The 26,130-nt window shown below is 42.5% G+C and overlaps 1 protein-coding gene across 1 annotated transcript in view; it reads left to right on the top strand.

The window, feature by feature from the left end:
* The window catches only part of vps37d (VPS37D subunit of ESCRT-I), a 29,138-nt gene extending 3,632 nt beyond the window's left edge, over nucleotides 1-25,506 (top strand). The window contains exons 2-4 of the mRNA XM_040151192.1: nucleotides 2,283-2,454; nucleotides 14,740-14,822; nucleotides 23,840-25,506. Coding sequence (XP_040007126.1) covers nucleotides 2,283-2,454; nucleotides 14,740-14,822; nucleotides 23,840-24,379 — 795 coding nt within the window. The 3' untranslated portion in view covers nucleotides 24,380-25,506. The remainder of the gene's footprint in view (nucleotides 1-2,282; nucleotides 2,455-14,739; nucleotides 14,823-23,839) is intronic.
* The last annotated feature ends 624 nt before the right edge of the window (nucleotides 25,507-26,130 follow it).

Genomic DNA, 26,130 nt, shown 5'->3' on the forward strand with positions numbered 1-26,130 from the left:
TATCATAACACTGATCTGGTGAGCTTGTAAGCAAATAGTTCCTTTTTTCGACATCTAGTAGACATGGAACAACATTATCATTCGTTCAGAGTCAGGTTTCTGGCCACCTGGTGCGAGTAACTTCAATACACACTCTCTTTTAGCTCTGTTTTTGGTCTCTACCGACTCCTGAGGGAAATATCTTGCTTTTTAGCTGCTAAATGCTCCACTACGTTCACCAGCTGGCCTCTAACCGTGTCTGTCTGCTGTTTGGTGCTGAGCAGGTAGTCTACAGTGGGTTTATCATGGCTTGTTTGCTGAAAACAGCTGCCTGCTGTGGCTGAAAATGACGCTATGTGAGAGGTCAGAGTGAACCAAAATAGTAAATTCGCAGCCCGGAAAACCAAATACAATGAGCTGAAAGATGCTAAAACACTCCACAGAGCTAAGAGGAACCTCAGAGTTTGGAGGTGATAATTCTCACCAGGAGCGACCCCTTTCAAATTGCACGCAGTCGTTTGGTACATATTTATAAAAATATTGATGGTAACTGCTTTAAACTCATCCCAAATGGTGCAAGGAGAGAGATATCAAGCTGGCCTTCCACTAGACACTTACAGTACATATCCTTTCATTTCAGCGAAGGCCTGGTGTTACATGAAGGATTCTCTTTCATGGAAAAGACATTGCACCCAGTCAGTTTCATCCGAGGCTGACTCTAAATTGATGCCTTGGGTCTGCAGAAGCCTCATTAAGCCTGAGCCTCATTTAAGATAAGAGAGAAACACCTATTTACTGCATCTCATGTGGTCAGACACGTCGAAACGCAGAAAACAACAGTGCTGCTCCTCGTCCTCTCCTGAGTCTCCTGAGTGCTCCCCAAGTGTGATTTGTCAGGGATGGTAAACACTATCAGCTCTGTTTTACAGGCCATGTATCAAAATCAAAAAAACATTTACTTCCCAAAGACCGCAGCAGTTGTTGTTTGTTAAACAGACTATCCAAAGCAGGAAATGGAGTGTCCGTTTTGATTCCTGTTTAAGGAAAGGGGATGGACGATTGGGCTGTAAGCCTGAAACGAGCTGTGCTTTCTTTATTCCTTTGAATGAGCAGCAGATCTGTAGTATCTCTTTCTGCCTGCACAGCCCTTCATTTGACTACAGGGCACATTCTGCAAATTCCTCTGAACTTGGGACTCATACATCCTTTTTGATGATCCGTAAAATGTGAGACAGATGCACCGTACAACACTGGACTCAGTGAAATGGCCTTCAGCCCCAAAGTGACTGACTGTGGAAAGAAAGCAGTTGAGCAAGAAATGTATCCGGCTGGGCAGAATCGCAGGAATGCTGAGACTGATGGAGTAGTAAAAGACGATTCAGAGGTTTGCAGTGTGGAGCTCACATAGTGTCAGTGTTTGAGACGCCAAACCGTTTGTTTACAATAGTGTCATCACAGTATTGTTTGGCTACACTTATAGGGAGGGGCAGTCATTTGAATAATTTATAGTTTTTTTCATGGTCTAGTGACAATGTGACATTCTCCAGCCCTCCCCCATAAACACTTACCTCAATCAGCATGGTGCCTACATTTAACAAAATATCGAAGCCATAAAAAGTTTTTTTTTTTTCTTGACACCATTTTAAGATTTTAAAGTTATAATCCGTAAGATTTTGATTATATTGAACCAATCCATGGGGGGAGGGGGGGCCAAACAACCAGTCGCTTACTTTCCCACCTTCAGGCAACTGAGAGTCGCCCATCAACCTGCATGTGTTTGAACTGTGGGAGGAAGTCGGAGTAGCCGGAGGAAACCCACTCAGGCACGGGGAGAACATTCACACAACTCCACACAGAAAGGCCCCCGGCCGAACCCGGGTTCTAACCCAGAACCTTCTTGCTGTGGGGCGTCAATGCTAACCTCTGCACCACCGTGCCTCCCTGTATTAAACCCATTTTTGAGAAAAACATCAAATCCTCATATTTGATAAGCTGAAACAGCAATGATTTGAAATATTTGCTCAAAAAATGACTAAAACAGTTATTCATTATCAGAATAGTTGCTGATTAATTTTTTATCTATCGATCGTTGAAGCTCTAGCAATAACGTATGCCCTCCAAAATAAAAGTCTCTGCCATATCCCTGTGTATGGTACAGGAACTTCTAATGTCCAGTTCACACAGCAACATACACACAACTACACAGCTGTATCACATCCTTGATAAACGTATGGACCTTTTGAATATTCAACAGAAAAAAGTGATTTCTAATCAGACCTTTTTGACTTTTTACTTCTGTTCAGTTTCAGGAGCTTCAAGTGGACAGGGAGACACTGCTGACCACCAACCGGAGCTTGGCCGAGGAGAGCCTCGCCCAACAACCCCGCCTTAATAACGGCAAACTCCAGTTGGCGGACAAATACCGGGAACTGTCCAACCTGGCAGCCACATGCTGGGAAAAACAGAGTCAGCTTGGTGAGTTTATCCCACTCCCGAAGAGACTAAGGGTGGGGGGACGCCAGTGGGCGACCACTGTCGGGACGTATTGTACGTCAGGAGGAGTTTGGTGGTGATGACAAGGTCACTGGTTCAAATTCCAAGACTGGATGGGGGAATGTGTCCTGGCTGAGTGAAATTGAAGCTCTGAAAAGGCAGGAATTTTTAATTTTTTTTCTGATGATAGGACTGCTTTCTATCTGATCTTAAACGGCTGACTATCACTGCAGTCCTTTTTTTTTTTTTTACTTAAATGGCCACACAGCTTTCATGAGGTTTTATGTAGCCTGCAATGAAAACAGACCAAACCAAAAGAAGAAATCGCAGAAAGCCCAAGAAAAGCCGGCCTCCTAACCACTTAAGGTTAAAACTAATTATACGTGATATCCCACAGTGGCTCCTCATTGTCTTCCCTTGTAATTGCAGTAAGACACACAGCTTTCGTTACTGCTCCATTTGAGGTATAGAAAGCAAAAAGAAATGTAAATCACTTTTGACTCGGTGTGGCACTGCCACTAGTTCGGCGAGTAAGGGAAGTTTCACATCAACTGCTTCAAGTGCTCAGCAAAAGCCTCAGCATGACTGGAGTTTGGTCATGGGAACGAAATGGGGCATATCAAATGCCAGCAGGAACCTTGCAGCAGTTGTCAAGGAATTTGTGGGGTGAAAGGGGTCTTGTCTTTGTTTAGGCAAGTCATGCTTTTGACAGGGCAGCTACGGGGCAGGAACAGAGGATGTCTTCTAAGCCTTGGCCCTAAATTTTTTAAGCCTCATGGGCAAGCTGTAGAAATTCCTTACACTGTAAGAGGTGCTTAAAAAAAAAAAATCCCTCTGCATTAATTTCCAGGGGTAACGTCAACTGCTACTTATTTATAACTGCGAGTGTAAGCTTTAACGGAGCAGGCCCAGTGCTTGGTTTACCCTCATGACAAGGCAATGCCAGATTTCTGCCTCAGCTGCCGGCCAGTGATGGAGGTCGGGGAGGAATGTTAAACTTCCTGTCAATGTGTGCGTATTACACAGATGCTGTCCCACCTCCCCAGCAAAGCAGGATGGGTGGGGGTCCGTCCTTCCTCTGCAAAACATCTGATTTTCATTTGGTGCAACAAGAGAGAGGGGGGGGAAAAAAAAAGTGGATGAGGAGGGTTTCCTTGAGGCGAGTAATCTTAGCAGGGACAAACGGTGGAGTGGCTGAAGGTGGACAGCTGTATTGTTTAATACATCCTGCTGTTTGGTGGTCGGATCTGTGACCAGAGAAAGTTGGCAGAGTGTGTCGTGGTTGTGGTTCCCAGGTGGAGATGAGACCTTGAGTGTTTCTCACATTATTGGCATCTGTTTTCTCTCTGCTTCATCCTGCTGCTACACTAGTTGCTAATCGTTGGCTCTTACTTTTGAGTAACGATGCGGTAAAACCCATGGTTTTTGTTTTTTTTTTCCCACCAAAACTGATTCGGATACCCAAACCTGGGGTATCAGCTGATACAGTGTACTGATGGATACCAGGGATCTTGTATCCAAATTTAAGATCTGTAAGCCTCTGTGTAATGAATTGATGAATACGGCTGGATATCGGTCTGATCTCCAGTTTCGATTTGATGTCGATTTACAAAATCCAGAATTGATTCATTTCAATGTGATTCTTGATGATTCAGTTACATCAGATAAATACCAATGTTGGGTAAAGCACTTCTCAGAATCTATCCTGGGAGCTTAAACTCCTTCTACATTCAACAAGTGAGCAACACTGGTGTTTCTTTGAATATAAAGTGCACATTATATGCTAAATTGTAAACACATTTCCAGGATTTATTTTGCCTTGTCTGAGCACAGACAGGACAGAAACTGAAAGTCTGCTCATTAATTCATCTGCACTGTTTGTGTTGACGAGACATCGCCCCGTTATCTGCAGGCAGCTGGCTAGCTGGTGTTCGCTCCCCGGGGGCAGGGACAGACTGAATAAATTAGAATCCACACACTGTTCAGTCGATTTCCACGGCGTCGCATCTCATGGCCAGAGATAGTATCTCCCCGACAAACATAAACTGAGAGCTCAGATCAGCTGGCAGTGTGCAGAGTATTTTTTCGGTCTGTCCCTCTCGTAGATGCGATCTCTAGATTCACTGCGCAATAGCCAGAGTCAGCTAACCATCCTGAATCACGAAAGTCCAGTAAACTGCAACAGGTCCACGTAGACTTAATTATTCACGTCACGGTTTACAAGACTGTCGTGACTCAAGGCGACTCAGATAGCGAGCTGTCATCTACGTTACTGGGTTTAAAGTAAAATAACATTTTTGTGCAAGTTGTAATAACTTGATTTCCACAAAGTAGACATTTTACACATCATGCAGCTCTAACTGACGCACTTACAACAAGTAACCACTACATATACATAACATTTAGCACAGATGTACATGTTTACTGAGGAAATGGGCAAATGCAATCGATTTTGGGGTTTAAAGAATTGATACTGGATCATTCACGTTAAAATCGGAAAATCTTTTTTTTTTTTTTTAATCTGGCTCTACTGATTAATATCTTGTGTGTGTGAGGTAACACGAAGCTGTAACTATGCATCCTCTCTTAACTAAAAGGGGTTTGATACACAGTCCTTTTTAGGTTCGTTCAAGTCTTCATTATGGCATAAGGTTGATGAAATTGCGCATTACAGTGCACCAACTGCACCTAATTATCTTCCGATTTACAGACCCGACGAACACTGCGGAGTTGCTGTGATAAACACTGATCAGTCAATACTGCACTACTGTCCAGCCTTTGTCCGAACTGCAGATCGAAAATGCTTCACTGAACATACACTACAGTATATCCTACCCACTTTCAGGTTTTATGGTAACAAGCAGTGTTGTTACATTTTATTTAGTCTTGAGGCCCACGTATTCTTATACTGTAATGGACAATGGGCCAAATGTTGACAGCATCAGATCGCTTTCAGTTATTTTCAGCACGGCCACAGTGCTATCTAAAACATCAATACACAGATGTTAAACTGGGTGTCGCTAATTATTGATCAAAGAGCAAGAGTTTCTTTCTAGATTTTGCAGTTTATGTTTATACAATTAGAAATTCATGTTAACACAGTAAGAGATAACGTTTTTTATACCAATATAATTGACAGCAGCTTCAAATGCACTGCAGCCACAACATACAGTAACCGTAACTTGTTTTGAGTTATGTCCGCAACTAAAGGCACACATCCGTTTTCACAAAATAAGTGGCTAGTTGACTGTGTTTATATGCCCATGTGGCCACTGTTTACTCAGTGGGTGTTGATAGGCATTCTGCGACTCTGTGCTGAAACAGATGTGGGGGGAGGGGGGGCAGGCTGAAGTAAACTAACTTTGCTAAATCCCTCCCCTAAACTGCTGTACAGTCATAGCTTAGCAACAGCAACTAGACACGGCACACCTGTCAAGTCAAGGGTTGCATTGACATTTGGCAAATACAAATTCAGAAGTGTAATGATTTCATAGAAAAATATTTTAATGCGTCCACGCAGGCAACAGCCGTAACTGGAGGCATTATGTTTTCGGGTTGTCTGTCCCATTCTTGTGATATCTCAGCAACCCCTCGGGAGACTTTCCTCAAATTTGGCGCAAACATTCAATTGGACTCAAGGATGAACTGATTAGATTTTGGTGGTCAAAGGTCAGAGGTCGCCGTGGCTCCAGAAAACACATTTTTGGCCATAACTCAAAAATCCATACACTAAGTATGACAAAGTTTAGCACAGATGTCTTATAGGATAAATTGAAGTGATGATATTTTATATCCAAACTGTCAAACGTCAACTTTGCTGTGACATCATTATGTTTTTCTGGCCATTGTTCAACGCTGTTAACTGAGGAACAGAAGGGGAGATTGTGACCAAATTTCCTGCAACTTGAGTGTTTGGCGGAGCCAGACAACCACGAGGCAATGAGTCTGCTCTAACATACACTTGATTTAGTGTTACTTCAAAGGCCAGCAGCATTTCACACTACATTATTTTGTGGGGTTGAAGGGTTACATTAAAAAACGAGCCGCATTCACGACTAACAAGTCCACTGTGTAGTGTTTCCCTGCCAGGTTCTGGATGCTACTATATCAAAGTGTAGGCTTAAGTTAACATTAAGCAAGTTTTACACAATTCAGCAACTCCTGTCGTTAACGGAGATAGCATCATGTTGGCCAAAGAAATCGGTTAGCCCTCATCCTAGAAGCCTATTCCCTTGTGACATTAAACGTGAAACATACCGTTTGAAAATACAAACAAAAAAAGCTTAAGAACAGTGGTTTCAGTTTGGTCACATCTACAACGGGGTCCAGCAGTCTGAGACGAGACCAATTTCCCATTCAAGTGAAAAAAAAGAATTAAAACTCAGCCGGAGTGTGCGTTTTCAACCAACTTATGACAGGACTGTCGCTTCTTCAAGGATTGTGTTTGAACTAATTCAAACACAATCCTTAGCCTGTATTGGTCTCTGCTGGACCAAAATACAAACTACTTCAAATGCTCTGTTGAGATTGTAAAATTAAAAAATTGTAAACTTAATTAGCTGGGTAGCCACAGCTAATAAAATCTACCTGCGAACAAAGTTGACAGCTGGTAAGGAGACATGCTCTTGTTTACTTCTGTCCAGTGTTTTCCAAAATTACTAAGAGTTTGATGGCAAATCTGTAAATGTTACTATAATTAAAGTAAATATGTGCTGTGCACATATAGAAAATTTGGGAGTTGTACCAGCAGTAACTGAGCGGGCAGGCTAATACACAAAATGGCTTCAGAAAAGATTTTAACATTACAACAATGTAATGTTAAACATGAAAATGAGGCATGACTTTGGCAGCTTTGTAACAGCGTTAACACCATTTGTCAGCTCAGGAAGCAGAACAGCCCCATGTTTGGCTCTTGGCATCAGTTTAGTGAAACTATTGTAGGTAGGCTGTGTCACATCATTTGTTGCTATTGAGTGTTTTTTCAGCTGTTTGACTGCTGCAGTCTGCTGACAACAACTAGACTGCACCTTTTGTCTGTTACAGTTCTTCCTTAATCTCCTGTAATCCACGTGACGATCAGAGTCTCACATTAAAGGATCATGAAAGTGCAGAAATGATGTTCTTGTTACAAAACTAATTATTTAAAAAAAAAAAAAAAAAAAAAAGATCAGGTTGAACCTTGACTCAGTGACCACACAGTCAATTCTCTTCACACCCACTCGCGCAGCACAAACAGGGGTCAGCATCTGAAGATCCTACTGCGGGGCTGTACTTCCTGCGTCTTATTTTCATACTTTGATTTGTGATGGTGGGTGTGTTCAACAAAGTGGGATTTTGGATTTGTTTGTTGTCATCATACCAGATCTGAGTGAATAGAAGCTGTGAGAGAAGGCTTTTATGTTCACTTCCTCTGGGATTGTTTCTATCCGGCCAGCCAGAGAACAAAGTGCATATGGTGTCTATAACTAAGCTTTTTTGTTTGGGACTTTCCATATTCAGATTTGAATAGTCAACATTTAACTTGTGGGCTATAAGGGTGTAAGAGAGCAGAATGTTCCCTTGTGTTTCTCACGGTGTGTGATACAGACTGTGAGCTGTAGATTTAGACATTTATGAGGTGTTTTGCTGCCGCGACAGATTCAGTTTTTGAATCTGAGTTAGCTCAGTGTCTGATACATATTTTAGAGATTCGGAGTGAAAGAAGTGGTGTCAGAGGATACATGGAGCCAGTAAAGATGCTGAGGGTGTTACTCACAGTTGGTAGCAGTTAGGTGAAACTGTCAAACTGACAAAGCACGCGGGTAGAGTTCCTGTCTACTGCTGCAGAGATGCAGGGTTCAGTACAGACACTTTTGGGTTATTTGTGCATCATCTCAGGGAGCGCAGCTGGCCGTGTTACTTCACATTGCATTCATTTGGCCAATGCCTTTGTCCCAAAATGACACACAATGGATATATTCAAACTCAAAAGGAACAAGAGCTAGATGTTAGCTAAAGTGGGAAGCGCAGCCCTCCCAAATAAGCTCTCAAAAGTATGCTCAGACAGCTGCAGTGTGAAATGCTAAGGGCTTTGTTTCTAGCCATGCTAGTGGCGTGGCTCTGTGGATGGCATTGTCGATTTGGTCCATCACTTTGGTCCAGACTGAAATGTCTCAACAACTGTCGGATGGATTGCCATGAAAGTTGGTACAGACGTTCATGGTGCCAGGACAACGAATCCTACTGACTTTGACGTTCCCCTGACTTTTCCTGTAGCGCCACCATGAGGTTGACAGTCATTGTTTTGAGTGAAATGTCTCAACAACTATGAACTTCGTGTCCTTTGACGTTTCATCTAGTGCCACTACAGGTCCAAAGTCTAAACTGTCCAATACAAACTGCTGGTTTATGACTAAATATCAGCAAAACTTACGACATTCCCATCAGCTTCAGATGTACTTTGTGTTTATTGCCAATTAGCAAATGTTCCCAGTCTTACATGCTAAACAAAGGTGGTGTACGGGGTGAATATTACACCGGCTTAACATCGGCTTGTTAGCACAGTCATCCTGAGCACCACCTCACAGAGCTTCTAGCATGGCTAATACTCTTAGTCATGTTTTTAAGGAAATGAGATTGAAGTGAGTGCAAGCTTGGAGTATCAAGCTGTAGCCTAAAAAGGTGTGTTTGAAGCAATGGGGATTTAAGTTTTGGGATAGCGTGCAGCCTACACAGCCCTCCGCTGGCCAACATAGAGTTAGGGGTGACATGGATGAGTGCGCATGGGGACTAGGGCTTTCCATATGGGGGGGGAAACAGGGAAAAATCCTGAAAATAGAATGAATATAAATCTGTCATCTGTCAATCTGTCCGCTTGTAGAAACGTGGGTTCTGGCAGTAGACAGCTCTCTTGAAGCCAGCATTAATCCTATGAGCAGCACTGACCATGACTGAACAGGCTGAGGAAAGCTCATCAACCCACAGAAACTCAAAACGTCCAAACAGCTGAGGAAAAAAAGAGGCTAATCACACTGTTTGATTGACGGGACTCACCGAAGCTTTGAGTACATTGATGGAACAGATGGTGGAAAATACTCATTGGCCGATATCATCTATCATTTTCATTTCAGATGGTTTTTTTTCTCTTAGTAGTAGCGAGTGTGGCTCAAAAACAGCACAGGGTTAATCTCGGTTTGCAGTGCTTCACAAGAAGCCGTGAAGCTGTTATCGCACTTGTGTTGGATATAACAGAAAGGCTCTCAGGTTGCCGTGCTCTGGCGGTGGGGTAGAGAGGACAAACATGAGGCTGGAGGTCCTGCAGGGGTGTAAGTCACCGCTGACTCGCTGGCTAATGTTCAAGCCTCGGATACGTCCATGCCCTGCATGGTCCCATCTGTTATACCATGACCTATTTTTGTATTATCAGCAGCGGATCACTTGCTCAACTCCTCACTTGATTTCTCATAACTATTCAGTACGCTGGAGTTAGCCAGCGTTTGAAGAGGGGAAAGAATTGTATTCATTATTATCGACCAATGGCATTTCCATGTTTGCGTTGTTTCCAGCTGGCGCTCCATTAGTCAGCCTCATTGACATCCAACAGCCTGTGGCCAGAGACGACGTTAGCCGCAGGTCAGCTCATTGCTTAGCTGTCCAGACCACATACAGTATTTACTGTCTTGATTCACTCTCACCGCTGATAGTGTCATTTTCAGCAGCAACAGGCAGCAGTTTTCGGGGGGGGGGAAGCTGCAAAAAGCCACTGTGTGTGCTGACTGCTCAGCACCAAACGGCAGACGGACAGGGAATGCTGGTGAACGCAGTGGAGCCTTTAGCGGCTGAAGAGGCAGATATTTCCCTCAGGAGCTGGCGGAGACCGAAAAACATAAATAATATCAGAGTTTTTTGACATCACAACTAGGTCGGAGTCACACGCGGTCCAGTATGAAAAGCGAGGTGTGGAAACTTGAACTCTGCAGCTCACAGACTCGGAGAACGGACTATGCAGCTTAAAAAGGGGCCGCCTTGTCTCCAGTAGTTCAACTTTTGAAATAAAAAATTCTGGATTTTTCAAAGATGGAGGAGGAGTAGATTTTATTTAAAGAATTTTTTAACGAACTAATCGAACTTTTTTTTTTGTGGAAAAAGTATTATAGTATTCAAAGTATTATTCAAAGCAGAGTATTTTTTATAGGCATAGAGGGGATCTCAGAAAGCCATAAAGGGATCTTTCTGGCTTTCAAACAGACAATTCTGTTAAAGTTTCATAATAACTACGTTCCAACGTCAAAACGACCAACATGTGTACATATACACGATATATCAGACCTTTAGTAAGTAAGAATAGGCAGGATGTTATGAATACTGCCCTAGGTAAAACCTTGTTATTTTATATGCAACCTTTTTAATGTTGTCCTCAAACGGAACTCAACATTAAAATACCTTTTTTTTGGTGCTGTACACATAATGAAAAGATTCTTGTCGGCGTATTATGTTAATACAGGTTATTTTTTTTCTCCCAACAATACACATGCTGTGTGTTTATTAAAAAAAAAAAAAAAAAAAGCCTTTTCTGCTCCAAATTAAATGTTGTACAGTCTGCACTAGAAGGCATTCGTGTGGTTGTGCATGAAAAGCAACTGAAGTGGTTATAAATAAGAAATGGCAGTGCCTTTTGAGATAAATTCAAACCCTGCCTACTTCAGACCTCTGCACACCTGCTCAATCACTATGTGAAGTGATTGTTTGTCTCTTTTGTAAAATGACAATAATCTGATAAGCACTTCCTTTGAATCCTTTCATGACATGAAACTAACCCCTGCCTTTGACTGTATTTATCTGATGCAGTATTAGGTACACATGTGTCACGAGGCTGCATTTAGGGACCAGATTACAACAGAAACAGGTGATTTTTATGAGAAGCAGCAGAGCCTTTAAAGTGGACTGACTTCAGTTCCTTTCTGCTGCAACCTGCAACCTAAGACAGAGGCTATATTCTCCTGTTTTCCCGGAGGACTCTAGTAGCCTTGGCAGGGTCTGATAACATGTTGACATCAGCTGTTTGCTGCGAGGTTGCTGCTCACCCCACCGTGCATTCACAGTAACAGTCACGTCGATCAGTGTAACCCACAGCACGACTCCTCCAAAAACGCAGTGTCGGTTTTGCCTCCCCCGTATCAGATCACTGTGGAGGATTTTAACGCTGACCTTAAACCTGACCCGACCCGACACCTTGACAGTCGGGGCTTGAGGGGCATCGGTGCCTGACAGTCGATCCGATTATTATGTTGCAGGAACAGTCTCTCCAGATTTTAATGACTCAAGACCTGTCGCAGCCCAGCAGCACGGTTTTTTGAGACGTGTTTGATTTGGTTGGTCCCTTCTAGAGCCGTGTCACAGTGCAGAACTGAAATACGAGATCAAGGCTGGTAACAGGCAATGGTACAGTCTACCTCAGAGGGCAAGAGAGAGAAAATGAAACAGAAATTCCTTTTAACTCCAATTTACAAATATGTTTTATATAAGAAGAAATATCCAACCCTGTCTCATTCACCCTGATAAGTTACATTTCTAATAAAACTATAAAATTCCAATGTATCTGTATCTAACCCCATACTATAAATATTTTAACTGCAGTTAATTATTATTTTCATTACTAAATCGTCAGCCATTTTTTGTAGAAATTCATAATTTCAGTTGACTAAACGTCCAATCGATCGTTCACTTATAACTAATAAATTTAAGTGGTTTGGAAACACTGTTAGCTTATTCACATATACTTCCCTAGCTTGCCTAAGGTTAAACCTCCCCAGAAATTCCTTCTGTTTTCTGTTATGAAAAATAGCAGTTGGGGCTGTGATTTGTCTTTTTATACGTGTGTCTTCGAGGTCTTCTAAAGGCAAACCACGACAAAGATATGTTCTTGGGCTGACTGTTTGTAGTACAGCAAGAGATGTCATGAAGGAGAAGAGCTGACACAATAAATGACTGAATAAAAAGAAAGAAAAGCTCATTTATAGACTAATAATTCCAAGTCCAATTCCAACTTCAGATACATTAAAAGAAGTAAAAATTCTGATTTGGATAAACCCTTAAGACTGTTGTTTCAGGTTTTCTCAGCGTTTTTTTTTTTTTTCACAGCGCAGAAGGTCAGTTCTTAAGTCAAAAAGGGGCTTTTTTATAGGAAACATTTCCCAGCCAAACCGTAGCCCACACTGTGCTCAAGCAGTGTTTCTCTTTTCTAAGGCGGCACCAGCAGCAGCGCGATTACCTCGACTCCTCATCGTATCATATCAGCTGCCAGGCAAAACGTGTTACTCCATCACTGACACTATTCGCTCCTTGGTGCAGCGCTACGCAGCATTGGCCCCCAGGTCCACTACCCCCACTCTCCACCTCCTAATATGTAGGGCACACGCAGCTGCTCTAGGAGTATTTGTTTGCCTGGCTGTCACCTCACATTACACCCCCATCTCCCAACATCTGCTGCGTGGGGTCACGAACAAGGCCATTGCTTAATGCATGCTTGTTTTTTACTACATTAGAGTCAGTGTTCGCACAACGGCAGCCAGAAGGATGGATTATTACTGCCGAGGTGACGGCGTTACAGTAAACAGAGCGTGCTGTGAGACATCAGGGGTTTGTTGCAGCCATAATGTTTTCTGCTCAGAAAGCTTCTTCATTTTAAAGTGGATTTATCACCTCTAAAGATCCGGGTGAACTATTTGACTGCCAAACTACATTTCCGTACTTCAGTGACAAGCCGGGAACATTTTAAAGAGAACATCTTGACTTGAAACGCAGCAGCCTGCACAGACTGTCCATTTTCTCTCTATCTGTCGAGATAGGGGAAGAGATTTCCCTCGAGGGCTTAGAGTTATTAGAGTCATTACTGTGACCTTTATTTGCCCCTCAGTTTCCACCCAACCCGGTCTGACTTGCGGGGCTTAGCGTGGCTCTCGCGGCATCTCTTGCAGTGACAAGACACACTTTGCAGTCAGCTGGGTCAAGCTTGTTCATAATGATGACCGACCGCCATCCCCAGGGGGTGAACACATGCTGTGTATGAGCGCTGCACTGGATACATATTTATCAGGCAGGATGTGCCTGTTTCTGCTTGTATCTGTTGGGCGTTTGTTAGACATGGGATTAGTGGCGCTTCCTGTATGCAAGCAAGAATGTTTTTTTTTGTTTTTTTTGTTTTGTTTAATTTTTAATTTATTTTTTAGCTGAATCCACCAGAAATCCAATTAAAAGTCATATTTTAATGGATAATTGGGTCTTATTTTCATAGTTTATTGATAATTGATTATTGTTTAGCAAGTATTTTTACCGGCTCCCTTAAAAGTACGCCCAATCAGCTATTGGCCGTTCCTGTTCGCAATGTACTGTACCACTGGATGTACAGACAACTATCTATTAACTGATAGAAATGATGGCCCGAACTACAAAAATAAGACCCAAGTTGTGATAAAGAATGGAATTATCCTTTTTAAAGAAAAGCATTCAATATTCATCAGCGTCTCCGCTCAGTTTGCTGACCGAATGTGTCACAGTGACAGAATGATTTCCTGTCAGTCGTCATGTCGCCGCTTGCTGGCTCCTGAAATAATGTTGATATGAGCTCGTTTGAATGTTCTCTGGCAGATTATATTCAATGCCGTTTCTTATGGTTTTGTGAGCTGCCGCTCTGATCTTTTTGTTTAAGGCTCCTTGTTTTTTTTTTTTATTGTATTGACATGGACATAAATAATTCAAGTGTGTGTGTGTTTGCACGTGTGTGTGTGTGCGCGTGCACGCACACATGAACAGTAAGCTCCCGGCTTTTCTTGGCGAGGCACAATGTCAAAGAGAGCTCTGTAAAAAGAGCTTGATGTGCTAAATTAAGACATTTAGCCTTTTTTTGGTTAAAAGTTTTATAGATTTTTTGGCTGCAAACAGGAGATAATCTGAATGGTGTATCTGAGAAAGTAATATGAGGAGATGGCAAAAAATGAGACGCTGAAGTGGATTTCAGTTTCGTGGTCAAAGAAAACCAAGACCAGCCACCCAAAATAGCGCAAAGTTGAATATTTACAGCCCCTGTTTTCCCTTTTTTCTCGCCAAAAACTGTCCACCCCATCACCACCACCTCCTCGTCAGCACATACCCCGAAGGCTCTTTGTGATTTGGAAAATAATTTTCTCTGCTGCGGTTTCTCGGTTACTGGATTTCTCCTCCAACTCCAGGGAAGTCATACGTCATCTTCCTCCCTTCACATGCATCAGTGATGTTTCTTTGTCATTGCAGGGGCTCATGTCCAGAAGCACAGCCTGCAGACAGTGCAGAACCTCCTGCAGGAAGAGGTGGCACGCGCCGAGGAGCATTCAGAGGTAAAAAGACAAAACCAAACAAAAGCTCCTAAACAAGAGCTCTTTTCTCTTGTTCTTGCTGAGAATAAAACAGTCTTTCATCACCTTGGCAGCACAGCTGTGGATGATTCCTGAAAAGCCTGCAGTCTAGCTGACAGCCCACCCACTTCTGTGCAATCTGATCCCTAAAGACACGAGGAATATACATATAGTGAGCACTAAAACTAAACCCACCTCCATCATAGCAGCCTCTACAGTAACCCTTATATACAGTATACTCCACATGTGTTCTGTCAGTTCTGCCCTCAGATGTTACAGTTTTAAGGATTTAGGCACAAAAAACTACCCACTTTCTAACTTTTCTCTCAGGTACCATTCTTGCCTCCTCTTGGGCATGAAGCCCAAGTTCAGCAAGTGTCTCTGCAGCACTTAATACTGAGGACAGACCGTAAATGTTTTGGTCTGAATCGAAAGCCCTCTAGAGAGTCTGTTTCTCCAGGCGAAGAGACCTTGTGAAATATTAGATCATTTCACCTTTTCAGGCCTCTAAATCTCTCTCAAATGACACAGTCTGAGAAGGAAGTATTGCTCTTTGTTCAAACTGCTCACAGCGCAAGCCCATATTAAGGCCACGAACCTGTGACGAGGGCTCAGAATCAGACGGTGCTCCATTTTAAACGAATCGTTAGATTGAAAGACTGGTGCTGTTCTCATTTTCTATACGGTAAATATGAAGCTTGGCTTAGTGTAACATATTGTACTGCGTCTCGTTTGTTCAGTCCACACAAAAAAACCAAAGTGTAAATGGCAAGTTGCAGTTTTCTGAAGGGTTATAGAGCTGCACTTAAAAACACACGACCCCTGTAAAACCACAGCGTGTCATTTTTACACTTTTCTTCTTGTCTGCCCAGATTAAATAAGCGTGATATGTAATGTGTTAATTAGTGAGCTTTAGAGATGCTGGTAGACAGATTTTTCCCGTTTCCACGCTTAATGCTAAGCTAAGCTAACACGCTGCTGGCTGTAGCTTCATATTTTTCACACATACATGAGAGTGGTATCAATTTTTCCGTAAAACTCTTAGCTAGAAAGCAAATGTTTCCCGAAATGTTGAACTCCTCCTTTAAGGGGCCACAAGGGCTTGGTTGGTTGGGCAGAATCGATCAAACCAAATCTCATCCACAATATCGAGTATAGTGGTCGAATTACTGATCCCAGACAGTTGTACGTTAATCACAGGTTGCGGAGTGAATTTAAACCATCAAGTATGGAGCTTTATGAATAAAGGAAAATGTAACGTACTGGCAAAATGTCCCAAAGCGAAAATCACCAGGTCCAAACACATCTCATGCTCACATGAGCAGCTTAGCTTCGATATCAGTTTTCCTGCTTTGTTTTTACATTACAAAGCCAGATCTCAACAGAGCCTTAGTGCCATCTATCCGTGAACGTACTGACGCTTTGGTTTTATTTGCAGAGGGTTTGTGATGTCTGCCTCTACCACAGCAGAGTGGAGATGAACGTTTTGTTTGTGGTGCTTAAAGCATTGAAAAACAACATTTGAAGAAACTCAACAGCATCATGCTTTTTTGGGAAAAAACAGTTTTCACAGTGTTTTGCTTCTGCTGGAAATATATTTGTACCTTTCAGGAAAGGCTTTAAAGACTGACCGGCCTACTAAAAATAGTTTATCTTTTGACCACAGTGCATTTATAAATGTCAAATACACCAAGCTGTGAGAGGAGGATCATGATAAGATCACGACTGTAGCTTTACGTCAGCAACAACACAAGCGGCACAGCACAAAACCTGTATGTTCATATCTAGGCTCACACCTGCATGTGCTCGGTGACAGTCGCCCGTAGGCTCGCACCGCGTAACTTCCATCACAAAACTGCACCGGTTCTCCGACATGCATGTACTGACATGACAAGTGTGCGTGCGCGCAGGCCGCACACACAGCTGTGGTTAGAAAACTCCTGTGTTTCTTTTTATAATTCCGTCTCATTTAGGAATAGAAATCCCCGGACCTCATTCTGTGTGTGCTGTAGAGATTCCTGGACAAAGAAAACAACATCTCCTAATTATGCGTTCTTCAGTTATCTTCGTAGACATTGTTTACTTTTGACTTAGTTTGTGTATCTCTGAGGGCGTCAGTCATAATAGCCTGCTCAGTCAGCTCGCGGTGGATTATAGGCGGATTTTTCACAGGTAGAAAGAAAACACGGGGAGAGAAAGGGCACAACATGCAATAAAGGTCTGCGGGCAGAATCAAACCGTGGACCTTGGGTTGTGATATGTGCCTCTGAAGCTGTGTTCATTCATTGTATAGATGTACTTTTTTCTCTTTTGAGTAAAAATCTGTAGCCAAAAAGGAGGAAATGTATACTTTATATTCTTCAGTTTCTGAGCAGCTACTTTTTGCATGACATGATGAAAATTCGATGTCTTCCTCATAAATCGCTGTAGCTGTACTTTTACTTGAACCAACGTAAATATGATTCCTCTTCCAAATTCCCAGCACCGGCTGTTAAGTTCGTGTAGAGCACGTCTAAACATGACAAATGTGCACGTGCACAAATTATAAAAAAACATAGCCAGCTCCTTTTCCACATTTTGTCCGGTACAAAGCTGTGTCTTTTGAGTCTCTAGTGCATGTACAGGCCATTTGAATCCAGCAGTGGAATGACAGACACTGCCAATCACAAAGCAGACGACTCTATAGAGAGGTATATTATTCTGTAGCAGACTAAATCACAGCCATAAATAGCAACAAAAATGGGGTTTGATATGATGAAAATCTGAAGGAATTTAACTTTAAACAGCTTAAAAACTTGGTGTTAGCGACCCGTCCAGTCAGAGGTCAGAGGCTAAAGGACCATTTCTGACGTTTCTCCAAAGAACTTTTATCGTCACTTCATAACACATAACAAATGTATGATATACATATATATATATATATAAACACACACACACTATAACAATTAATTTGAAAGTTATTATAAATGATAAATTTTAGTCTCAAAAACCAATGACTTCTTTAATTTCAGAAGATGAAATCATGTTACCGTATGTATATACTACCAGTGTTTGGCACGTTCCTGGTACGTACATAAAAACATACCTGAGGACAGTCCTCGCTGGGGTAAAATAATGTCTGTTATGTTTGAGCCGCCTGATCGTTTATCGTTCTCTTTATGGTGTGCACTAGGCACAGAGCTTTTAGCTGCACTCTCACAGTGATTCATAACATTCACGAACGTGAACGTGAGGCACAGATCCTGTTTAAAACCCTACATGCTCCTTGAGCCTCGATCTGGGCAGTGAGGGAGTCTTGTTCACAGATGAAATCCGTGCTTGCTGCTCCGGGCTCAGATTGATCCGCTCAGCACACCTCCCCCACCTCACATGGCTCCGATCAATGCCTCGATAGAGCAGCTGGCTGCGGATTGATTAAAGAACACCCGGCACAGGCCAAACGACCGTGCTGAATGACTGCAGAGAAAACACCTCAGTACGGACATATCAGTAAATATGTGATAGAGGGGACTCTGTTTGTGTGGTTTCACAGTTTCAGATTTTATAATGAAATAATCCCACATCCCACTGTGAGCAGGTGTACGTTTAACCAGGTGGGACTTAGTAGACCCGAATCAACACAGAGGCACATACATCTCTCTACAGTCTGTGCTCCATCTCCTCTGATCTCAGACATTTTTCCTCACGCCCTCAGAGGGACGTCACCGCTTCGGCGGAAAACTGTCTTGATTTTCTTGATGGTTCCTCAGCGACAGTGCCATCAAATCCATCTCCTTCAGAGTTCGGATACACTCACTGTAGTGGCGCCCTGACCGTGAAAATCTGAAAAGGTTTTGTTTTCCTTGCCTTTGAAGACTCTGGCCATCAGATTCTTCTTCTGTTGCCTCAAGTCAAGTAAGCTTCCTTATTAGGAGGATTCCTCGTCAGGCACCAACACGAACCAGAATATCTGATAAAGGAAACTAAACTTAAACTTGTTGTCCTCAGCACTCGAAGAAAGCACTCACACCAGGGTTGCCGTGGTTCAAATCCCCCTTCCGCCTTCAAACAGAGCTCGTTTTACTTTATTTCTGCAGAGATGATCGGAACTGAGGGCGCACAGATCAGACTGGTTTAGGTTTTAACTCTAGTTCCTAGCCTCGTTTTCCTAAGGGTCTGCCTGGTTTTGTGTTAAAGCTGTTGGACGGCAGCCAGGAGGGGGCTGACGTTGTTCCCTGTGTTGGTCTTTTATCGTTCAAACTGGATCAATGTATTTAAGGCCCAATAATTAAGGACTCTCCAGCAGAAATCTTGCCGCAGCGCTGGGCTTCTCTTATTTCCTTCATTTAATAAAGTAAACCAGATTCTCTATTTACTTGGTGTGTCACTGATCAGGTTACTGTGAATGAGTTGCAAGGAGACGTTAAGAAACTGTGTGGAGGAGGCGGAATTAAAATAATAATAATAATAATAACTGGATTTTAACAAGGATTCATTTTGTTGACATAGACTGATGAAAACTCTGCACTTATCTAAATAAATGCTGCTTCGGGGGCAAAGTTATACCAGGGTTTAATAGCATTTTCATCTATATATCAAAACAGAAAGGCAATAACGGAGACAGGACGATGCACCCTGTCTGTCTGTCTTTATATACGGAGAATTTCATTACACACCGGCAATAAAAACATTCTATTTTAAACTTATTTGCTTAAAGCAGTAACCATCCCAGTTCTGTCATAGGCAGACACTGACACTGACTAATAACCACACAATAACAGCGACAATAACAACAGGAAAAGGGCCACAGACTTGTTGAGCGAGACGCAAAACATCCACCAGCGAAAACCGCACCATTAACGTAACTTTAAAGGTCAGATGATTAACGAGTTTGTCAGCTGACGGCACAATAAAGTTGTAATCCTTAAGATTTCGGTTCAAGACCTGTGGTTACTGGTGGTAATGCTAAAAATGTTTTAATGATACAAGTAACGGAGTTTAGTTTGCAGATAAGCGTTTTTTTAACATCAAATGTGCTTCGAGCAGCTACTCTTTACTCATGACGAAAATTTGACGTCATCTTTGTAAATCGCTGCGGCCACTCGAACCAACGCACATATGGCTCCTCCTCAGAATGTCCAGCCCCGGCTATTCGGCTGGTCTAGAGTACATCTAAACACGACATATGTGCTTGTGCACAGATTAAGTGCGATGTGTGGGTCAACCAGCTCTCGTGTTCCACATTTTGTCCGGTACAAAGCTGTGTCTTTTGAGTCCCTAGTGCATGTGCAGGCCATTTGAATCCAGCAGTGGAATGACACTGACACTGCCACTGACAAAGCAGACTACTCTATGGGGAGGTGACTTATGAGTGTAAATATATTTAGTGGCTGTAGCAGCACAAATGCCGGCCGTAAGTAGTGTCAAAGCCCCGGGTTTGATACGAACAAACTGATATGAACACAATATGTAGGAACAAACTGAATGTGTTCATCCGATAAAGTTGGATCTAGGGCTGCAGCTAACGGTTACTTTGATTGAGAAAATATTCAGCAGATTAATCAACAATTAATCACTTTGTCTATAAAAATGTCAGAATATTGTGAAAAATGCCAAAAGGTGACACATAGAAGTGTCTTGTTTTGTCTGAACGACCAAAAAAAAAACCCCAAATATACTCGGTTTACTGTCAAATAGCACAAATTAAAGTTGCAAATGCTCACATATGAGAAGCTGGAACCTGCAAATATTTGGCGTCTTCGTAATAAATGTGACTCACAGTTGCAAGTAATTTTTTTTTTTTTGGCTGTACCTGTATCTGCCATTTATCCTCCTCCATAAATGCCAATGTTAACCTAAGAGCAAATCAGCAAAAACGTACGAGTGCAAAACTCTTAATAAGCTGCTCCTAAGACATAGTTTAGTAATGTTTCTGCACTGAAGACCGAGAGGCAAGAGACGTCTCATGAGGCATCGGGCTTCTGTCAAAACCCAGAAGAAAGAAGTTAGTGTCTTAAGATAAAAACCCCGTCATGGTTTATTCACAAACAAAACTGCATGACCCAAAGAGAAGCTGCAAGTTTAATGCCGACGTCAAATTCAGCTGTGGCTTTGTGCCTCATTTTTATTTCAGAAAGAACATGACACACTTCGGTGCAGAGTATTCTTTGTATACCGCACACGAATGTAAACGAGCGTTGCCTGTAACAGCTGTTGTACTGTGTATAGGCAGTAAGGCCGATAGATTCACTGCGACCTGAGGTTGTTTAATGGCGGCCACGCCAGCTGGTGAAGCTTCGCACGTCACAGTTGAGGGGGGGAAGACACAGTGGAACGGGAGGCAATAAACCGGAAACTCCGCCAATCGCACGATACGGTCGACCAGGGACGGGCGGCAAATTAATGGGAGGACAGCGAGCGAGGCTGCGTGAGAATTTACACTGCAACAAACATCTGCTTTAACATTTGGTCTCGGATTTTCTCTCAAAATGACTTTTCTTAAGGGATAAGTGTGTCAATATTCTGTATTTTTCTTACTGTCGATGAGTGACATGGGATGACCGAAGCCAGCAATGAATTGATCCTACCAACAGGTATTTTTCTGTGTGCCTGAAGCCGGATCCACCTCATCCCTCCGCGCCATTGAGCTCCCCGCCGATGCGCTTTTTACTCCTGTTTGAGTGATTTTAGCTAAAAACTACACTGCCCAGCTGTTTTGGAATTTTTTTTTTTTTTTTTTTTAAGTGAAACTACACATATGTGAGGGGATTTTAAAGATTAAGCGCGTTTGAGGCTGAGAGCCACAGGCAGGGATAGGGGAAGTCGGAAGGTATTGAGAAGCAGATTAACACTGTTGGTCTTTTCATGAGATTTATTGACAGTATGAAAAATACAGAATAACACCGGCTTGGTTCGTTAAATCAAGGAAGATTCAACCAATTTGTTGATAAAGATACGATCAATACACTAGTATTAAGACCATTTACACTTAATTCAAGATTTTTAATCAAATTAACTCTCATTAGAAATGATCTCCTCACCCACTGGCAGATTTTTTTTTTTTTTTTTTCTCACTTGTGTCAAGTAAAGCGAATTTTATTACCTGTTCATATGCAGTTCACCCTGTGCACACTGCAGCACGTACAGCATGTTTACATGCACAGAGGAAACCAGGTCACTGGAAGAAATCCGGTTACATTGGACATACAGAACACATTTAGAGCTGAAGCAATCCATTAGTCAATCAACAGAAAAGTCATTGTTACCATTGTAACAATCGACCAATCATTTAAGCCTTTTTTTTTTTTTTTTTCCAAGCAAAAATACCAAACGTTTGATGGTTCCAGCTTCTCAAGTGTGAGAATTTTCTGCTTTTCTGTGTAATAAACTGAATGTATCTTTGGTTCTTGGACATTGGAAGACATTACTTTGGCCTATAGGAAATTGTGATAGGCATTTTTTTTTTTATTATTCTCTTACATTTCATACACCAAACAATGAATCGATTGGTTGAGAGAGTATTCATCGGGTTGATTGATAACTGCAGCCCTAGAATGAACTACATAATTTAACTCAGTTTCCAGTTTTGGTCCAATAATGGACTTTTTCACTCCGATGACTTTTGCTGGTTTTCACTTGTTTAATTGTCATTTTTTATGGAGGGTAATAACTGACAGATCAAGCAAGAGGCGTAGTGATTAATCACTTAATGATCAGTTAGGTGATGAACTGAAAGTTAATCTGCAACTACTTCAAGAATCATTTGATTGTGGCAGTCAGATTTCAAGCAAAACTGCCAAATATTTGCTGGTCCCAGCTACTCGAATGTGAGGATTTGCTGCTTTTATTTTTATTAATAAAACAGGAAACAAAGTTTTTGGGGATTTTGGCTGTTTGTGAGACAAAACGAGACATTTCAGTTGGTCACCGTTTGGCACTTTTCACAATATTCTTGCATTTTATTGAGAGAGCAATTCACTGATAATGAAAATAATTAGTTAGTTGCAGCCCTAAATCCAACCATATCAGATGTCAATTTGTTCCTCTCTTGTATTGTTTGGATTCATAAATGGCAATGCCATAAAATTTGGCCATTAGTAGCGTTTTTTATTTACTTAATGCAGCGAACTAACAGAGTTATGAGTCACATTTCATGTAAAGATGCCAAATACATATATTTGCTGGTTTCAGAACTAAAAGTGAGACTTTTGTGACAGTGGATTGTGCTGCAGGAAGCTCATCAACTCATAATGGGCAAGTGTTGATTTCTGCAAACTCTTTAAATTAATTACTCAGTTGGTTTTGAATAGATTAGTCCACCCATCAGTTCTCTTCTGCTTATCCAGGTCCAGGTCATGTTAATGTATTAATTATATTACTAGGGAATTAATGTTACGTACAGCGGGGAAGCACTGACAAAAAAAAAGTGATATAAATGTCAGTGAATGAATGGAGTCAGTCTATAACCGTGGGCCTAATTGTCCCTACTGGTTCTCATCATTCTGTGACCAGTATGACCCCGAGAAATATCCCTTCGTATTTTGGCCAAGGGCCTCCAACTATTTGCCCACATGAGCATGCAGAATGGAAAAAAAGGACCAAAATACAATTAAATGTCTGTTTTTAATTCCCAGTCCTGTGTAAAACTGAATCAGATTTGGCTTAAAAATAATTACTGTGGTTTATGCAGTGATTTGCTTCGCAAATATAACTTCTGCTCTCAGTGTGCAGCTCGACCAGACGAGGCTGGGAACACACACAGAGAAAGATCACACGGCTTTCAAGCTTTGCCAAATGTAACAGTTGCTGCACATGGACCATTGTTAGCGGTGTAAAATGTTCTTACAGTGAAATATTGTAGCCGACAAACTGTGCCAAAGTTCATGGGTAAATATTCCGGAGCTGATTAAATCCTCTTTATACTGAGAGGAGTTTGTTTGAATGTCTCCCTGCGGTTGGACCTCCCTTTGTGTGTTGTCCTGTCTGCTGATGCCGGTTTATTTGTCTGCCCCGCTTCACAGGAGCTGCTGGAGAAGTTCATGGAGGGAAACGTAAGCCTGGATGAGTTCTTGGACTCCTTCCAGAGCTCCAGGAAGACGTATCACATCCGCCGGGCGCAAGCGGAGAAGACGCAGGAGATCGCTCAAGCCAGGCGGCAGCCGGGTAAAACCAAGAGAGCGGAGGAGGGTCGAGTCCCGGAGGTGAGAAAAGACTCGGAGCAGCCTCAGGAGCCTCAGCGGCCCAACGGCTTCGTAGCGCAAGGACCTTTAAGAGTGTTCCAGGTACGCTACGGCCTCACGCCGGCCATCCTCCTCCCCCACTACCCCGTGTCTCCATCTGCCTCAGCCCCAGGCCATCAAAGTAGCACCCCCCCACCTGAACCCCAGCTGGGGCAGACCCACATCCTCAGCCCCAGCACCCCACTTCCAGGACACGCCCAGCCGGTCGGCCTCAGGGTCATCGGACAGCTCTCGGGGGGCTGGCCGGCTAACGGGAGGCCGGTGAGGGTGCAGCAGCTTTACAGGCCGAACCCCCAACAGCCCGAGCCGCCGTTCCGATAAAAGCTCGAGGGGGGTGACGAAGAAAAGCCGGTTTGAGGGGTCTTCCGAGACGTGGAACCAAACAGTGGCTGTCACAATCATGTAAGCAAAGACTGATCCAGAGGCAGGCAGCGCTGCAGACGTCCGTTTCTGTTCTCCATCCATGACACACAAACGTAACCATCAGAGGAAGACGAGCAGAGCAGAGATAAAGAGCTGGCAGATGACAGAGACAAGGAGGACTGGGGATGGGGTTTGATAGCCAGTTCCGTTTTGGATCCGGTGAAATACTCCGCATTCGCTAAGCTCCAACCCTAACAAATCTCACATCAAATCTTTTATCTCGCCTTGTTCTTTTTCAGCAGTGAAGAAATGGAAAACGTATAGACTGGATAAGGATAAGGAAGTTTTGAGACCATAAATAAGTTAAACATCCTCACAATTTCCTTGTGCAGTGGCAAAACAACACACAGACTAAAGGTAATCTGGGGAAATATTGACTGCGATGGCGGAAACAGTATTATTTTTTATCGTGTTTAGTCACTTGGTGTAAGGTATTAATGTGAGGACATTTCATTTTACAACATAGTGAGTTACAGACAAACCTCATTAGACAGATAAAACAAAATATGCTGCAAAATCTGAATTAAACAAAAAATACAATTTCAAAAACACAAATAGCTTTTTACATACAATCATGGTAAAGAGTTCAACAACCTAAACCAACACAATAGATGTTTGAAAATAAATTTAACCTAAACTTAATGAGGCCAACAGATAAAAATTCTTAAATACCTCAGAACATCAACAGAGATCACTGTTTTTCTGCAGAAAAGATTTTAATTCACAGAGACACCACATTTTGCAATTAGCAGCTCTTTTAGCCAGTTTAGTGCAGACTTCAGGCATTCTTGGGGGGGGGGCGTAGCTGTTCACACTTTTTCGTGGGTTGAATGTACACAGATGAGGGTGGCTGTAAACCAAAAAGGGCTGTATAGACGAGTCCTTAGTGCCGCCGTTACTGCAGTGGCAGAGTGAAAACGCAGACATTGACGACGACGGTTAAAGCAGAGATGTTTGGGTTAATCGCTGCTGAGTCTGTGTAAATGTGGAAGTTATTGGGTTTCAAAACACTAGTCTGAAATTGGTCTTCAATAACGTAACACTTCCGTCCGACCCCCACAGTCTGGATATTGAGGTAGCAGAGCTCAGCAGGAATTATTTCTTGCCATCTCAGTATTCAAATCATCAAATATGCATTTGATGCGTTGTAATCGGAAGAAAAGCAGAAACGCGCATTACTGTAAAAGTAGAATTTCAGCCAGGAAAGTCGCCCCTGTTCGCCGCCTGGTAAAACTGAATTACATTTGTTGAAAAGGTCGAAATTTGCTGATTAAAAACCTTCATGTTACCGGCACTCGATGACCGTATTTCACTGTATGACAGGCTCTACGGGATCTCCCGGTCAGACATGACAGTGGTAAACGTTGGGTCTACAAGCGAGGCGCCGCCGCAGTAATGGCAGCCGGTCCACTTCTGCCCACAGCTGGGATTCGTCCGTGGGTAGCAGCTTCAGTCTTTGGAGTAATTAGCTGGGGAAGTACAGTAGACTACAGTTGTTGATTAAATGGATCAGACACACATACTCTGCTGCTCGGGTTAATTAGGCTGCCACTAAAACTGACGCCTCTTGAGTTGTCTTTGTTCTATTCTTTACTTAGATGAGATAAGATGAGATTCGATACGGGATTCAGAGGGATTCAGATCGTTGG

This window comes from Xiphias gladius, chromosome 17 (assembly GCF_016859285.1).
Source record: "Xiphias gladius isolate SHS-SW01 ecotype Sanya breed wild chromosome 17, ASM1685928v1, whole genome shotgun sequence".
In the NCBI taxonomy this organism is placed as follows: Eukaryota; Metazoa; Chordata; class Actinopteri; order Istiophoriformes; family Xiphiidae; genus Xiphias; species Xiphias gladius.